Source organism: Ranitomeya variabilis, chromosome 1 (genome assembly GCF_051348905.1).
Source record: "Ranitomeya variabilis isolate aRanVar5 chromosome 1, aRanVar5.hap1, whole genome shotgun sequence".
NCBI lineage: Eukaryota > Metazoa > Chordata > Amphibia > Anura > Dendrobatidae > Ranitomeya > Ranitomeya variabilis.
In genome coordinates, this window is record NC_135232.1 from 291,359,594 (window position 1) to 291,364,495 (window position 4,902).

The 4,902-nt window shown below is 43.3% G+C and overlaps 1 protein-coding gene across 1 annotated transcript; it reads left to right on the forward strand.

Annotated features, from left to right (window-relative positions):
• Positions 1 to 1,302: 1,302 nt before the first annotated feature.
• LOC143793628 (olfactory receptor 6C3-like) lies at positions 1,303 to 2,028 on the forward strand. The gene has a single exon (XM_077280688.1). The coding sequence runs from the start codon at positions 1,303 to 1,305 to the stop codon at positions 2,026 to 2,028; it is 726 nt and encodes a 241-aa protein (XP_077136803.1).
• Positions 2,029 to 4,902: the final 2,874 nt, after the last annotated feature.

A 4,902-nucleotide genomic window follows, 5' to 3' on the forward strand; every position in this document is an offset into this window, starting at 1 on the left:
CTCTTTTAGTTCTGGGTGCTGTAACTTGAGAAATAATCAGTTTTATAATTTGTCTGAAATACCTGCTCCTCAGTCAAGTGGGCCGGCGTTTCCCCCCTGCTTCAGACGCCACACAGCCGTCACTCACATCTTCTTGGCGCCGGGCGCCGCCTCCTCCTCACTGCTGTTTTCAAAAGTAGCCGGCGCCTGCGCTCTTATCCCCTGCCTGGTGCAGGCGCAGTGAGCGCTGGCCGTCTTTCCTCTTATGCAGCCCAGCTGACTGCGCCTGCGCGGCCGCCCTGCCTGTGAATCCCAGCCCCGCAATGTGAATAAATCATAAGTCACTGCGGGGCTGGGAATCACAAGCAGGGCGGCCGCGCAGGCACAGTCAGCTGGACTGCATATGAGGAAAGACGGCCAGCGTTCACTGCGCCTGCACCAGGCAGGGGATAAGAGCGCAGGTGCCGGCTACTTTTGAAAACAGCGGTGAGGAGAAGGCGGCGCCCGGTGCCAAGAAGATGTGAGTGACAGCTGTGTGCTGTCTGAAGCAGGGGGGAAATGCCGGCCCACTTGACTGAGGAGCAGGTATTTCAGACAAATTATAAAACTGATTATTTCGGCAGTTACAGCACCCAGAACTAAAAGAGCCACCTTGTCAGAATGCAGCATTACTGCTGCACAAGGTCGCTCTTTTAGTTTGAAACCACTGGGGCGTGTGACAGGTTCCCTTTAAAGACTATGCCATTTTCTAATAATGCATTCCCTTAAATAAGAATGATTTTAGTATTGCTCTTTTGTTCTTTTCATTACAATCGATGATCTTTATATCCTGCATGAGGAAGTGGCCAAAAAAGGATGTGAACTTCAAGATTCATGTTAGTCTGATGGGAATATAGCATGGTGAATAACAGCATGGTGACCTCCTTCATTGCCTTATTTTTTTACTTATACATAGCTTTCGTTTTTTCATAATTAGCCCCATGGTTCATATTATGTTGCGTAGCAGTGATTATCGTTAAGTAGAATTGTGGTTTACTACAATATATAAAGAATATTAATTCAGGTATTATCTAATCTCTCTGTACAAGCTGACTCAATCCATGTGCTCCATATCCCAGCACCAAACAGATGAACAGCACTATTGTCAATGAATTTATTATTTTGGGGTTTAATTTGACTCCACATTTGAGAATTTTTGTGTTTTGTCTAATATTTATAGGTTACACCGTCACATTGATGGGCAATTTTATCATTTTATATTTAGTCTTTTCTGACCAAAGACTTCACTTTCCTATGTATTATTTCCTGTGCAATTTAGCTGCCATGGACATCTGCTTTATTAACACTGTGGTTCCAGGTATGTTAAATGGATTTGTAAACGAAATATTTCACATTTCTTTAGAATTATGCCTCACTCAGTCCTTTATTTACTTTTTAGTTGGAACTGCAGAATTCCTCCTTTTTGCAGTAATGTCGTTTGACCGATACTTAGCTATTTGCCGCCCTCTACATTACACTATAATTATGCACAGACAGATGTGTATTCGGCTTATAGCTGGAGTGTGGCTTGGATCATTTTTCACCATTGCCTTTCCTTTTATTTTAATTTTTAATCTGAATTTTTGCAATAATTTAATTGATGATTTCTTTTGTGATCTTCAGCCTCTTCTTGACAATTCTTGCACAGATACAACTATGATTGAATTGCTATCAGCTGTTGGTGTATGCTCATTATATATTTCTGTACTTATTACAATAATCTCATATGTACAGATAGTTCTAGAAGTACTGAAAATTGATTCAGCTGATGGAAGGCTAAAGACTTTGTCCACTTGCTCTTCCCACGCTGTTGTGGTCACACTAATATACAGCAGTTGCATATTTTTATATGCCAAGCCATCACAAGGTCATGGAGCTAATTTTAATAAAGAAGTTGCCATCTTGAACACTGTAGTGGTTCCATTGCTCAACCCTTTTATCTACACACTAAGAAATCAGACAGTTAGAAGATCGTTCTCTGATATTTTGCAGATCGAAAAACAAAAATAACATGTAAAAGTGATTGTACACAGTCTGCTAGTTGGCAAACCTGGAGAGATGAATGGCACTACAGGGAATTTCCTAAGATGGCATGTCAGGCAGCAAACACACATATTCTTACAATCCTGATGGTATAGGGTTCAGCACCATTGCTCATCTGTAAAACCAAAAGGTTTGGTCAATCTTCATGAAAGCATTTTTTGTTTGTTTTGTTAAATAGGAGTGGTTGAAGATAGTGCTGGCCAAAACTTGCATCTTTTTGATATATAGGTCTTTTTTAAAAGCTGGTATACAGAACACAATACTAGGGTTTACCGTGTAGGTTATCAAGGTGATCAGTCTGCCCCATTTATACTTCAGAAATGTATGAGGTATTTATTTGTGTCAAGAGTCCTCACTGCTCTTAAAAACGGCTTGGAATTGATTACTCCCTCCCCCACTGCATCTAGTTCACTCTCTGACTTTGAACCAGTTACTGAAGAAGTAAGCAGGCTCCTTGCATCTTCTCGCCCGACCACTTGCACCAGTGACCCCATTCCGTCACATCTCCTCTAGTCCCTTTCCCCGGCTGTCACCTCTCACATAACAAAAATATTCAACCTTTCCCTCACTTCCGGTATTTTTCCCTCCTCATTTAAGCATGCCATCATACATCCATTACTTAAAAAACCCTCCCTCGACCAAAACTGTGCCACTAATAATAGACCTGTCTCTAATCTTCCCTTCATCTCTAAACTCCTGGAACGCCTGGTCCACTCCCGTCTTACCCGCTATCTCTCAGATAACTCTCTTCTCGACCCTCTTCAATCTGGCTTCCGCTCTTTACACTCTACTGAAACTGCCCTCACTAAAGTCTCTAATGACCTACTAACAGCTAAATCTAATGGTCACTACTCCATGCTAATTCTCTTGGATCTTTCCGCAGCATTCGACACTGTGGATCATCAGCTCCTCCTCACTATGCTCCGCTCCATTGGCATCAAGGACACCGTTCTCTCTTGGTTCTCCTCCTATCTCTCTGACCGATCCTTCACTGTATGTTTTGCTGGTTCCTCCTCCTCTCACCTTCCCCTTACTATTGGGGTTCCTCAAGGATCAGTCCTAGGCCCCCTCCTCTTCTCTTTGTATACTGCCCCTATTGGACAAACAATCAGTAGATTTGGGTTCCAGTACCATCTCTATGCTGATGACACCCAATTATACACCTCTTCTCCTGCTTTCACTCCGACCTTCTTAGAAAACACCAGTGATTGTCTTACCGCTGTCTCTAACATCATGTCCTCCCTCTAGCTGAAACTGAACCTGTCAAAAACTGAACTCCTCGTGTTCTCTCCCTCTACTAACCTACTTGTGCCTAACATTGCCATCTCCGTGTGCGGTTCCACCATTACTCCAAAGCAACATGCCCGCTGCCTTGGGGTCATCCTTGATTCCGAGCTTTCATTCACCCCCCACATCCGATCACTGGCTCGCTCTTCTTATCTGCATCTCAAAAACATTTCTAGAATTCGCCCTTTTCTTACTTTCGACTCTGCAAAAACTTTTACTGTTTCTCTTATTCATTCCCGTCTGGACTATTGTAACTCTCTACTAATCGGCCTCCCTCTTACCAAACTCTCCCCGCTCCAATCTGTCCTGAATGCTGCTGCCAGGATCATATTCCTCACAAACCGTTACACCGATGCCTCTACCGTGTGCCAGTCATTACACTGGCTACCCATCCACTCCAGAATCCAGTACAAAACTACTACCCTCATCCACAAAGCACTCCATGGCTCAGCACCACCCTACATCTCCTCTCTGGTCTCAGTCTACCACCCTACCCGTGCCCTCCGCTCCGCTAATGACCTCAGGTTAGCATCCTCAATAATCAGAACCTCCCACTCCCGTCTCCAAGACTTTACACGTGCTGCGCCGATTCTTTGGAATGCACTACCTAGGTTAATACGATTAATCCCCAATCCCCACAGTTTTAAGCGTGCCCTAAAAACGCATTTGTTCAGACTGGCCTACCGCCTTAACGCATTAACCTAACTATCCCTGTGTGGCCTATTAAAAATAGAAAAACAAAACAAAACACATAATCAGGTTCCTTGCATCGTGTTCTCATACACTTTATGCAGTTAATAGCACTCTGTGTCTGTACTGCTACATACTTAGGCTGTTAACTGGTTCATGCAGCTTTACATGAACACCCGAGCCTTACACTATGGCTGGTCCAAATAACTAAAGCAATTGTCACCATCCACCTCTCGTGTCTCCCCTTTTCCTCATAGTTTGTAAGCTTGCGAGCAGGGCCCTCATTCCTCCTGGTATCTGTTTTGAACTGTGATTTCTGTTATGCTGTAATGTCTATTGTCTGTACAAGTCCCCTCTATAAGTTGTAAAGCGCTGCGGAATATGTTGGCGCTATATAAATAAAAATTATTATTATTATTATTATTACTTAGTATTTAGAAAAATGAGACCTGTTTGCTGTCTTAATGACGAGTTTTGAAGGGAACCTATCAATGTCCAGAAATGCTATTTTCTTCAGATATAGGACTAGTCTGCAGATATATGGTGTTAAAATCATGCCTGCTTGCCTTACTGAAAGAGTAGCTACAAGAAGAAAATTAACTTCTTTCCTCTCCCTGGTCGCTAACTTCCTGTCATGGAGCAGTGAAGAGGGCAGTTACAGTCACTGATCACTATGCAGTACGAACACTGCACTCACTCCCCAATACTTTGATTGACAGCCACTCAGCAGCTTGAGTGGAGAGCAATCTCTCAATCAAAGTGCCGGGGAGTAATTACAGCCGCGCTCACAGAATAGTAAGCGATGACTTTAATCCCTTCCTGCATGGCCCCTATGACTGGTACTGAGTGGCCACAAGAAGGATA

Excerpts from the sequence above, each read along its gene's own strand:
- LOC143793628 (XM_077280688.1), top strand. The coding sequence starts at position 1,303 with ATGGACATCTGCTTTATTAACACTGTGGTTCCAGGTATGTTAAATGGA.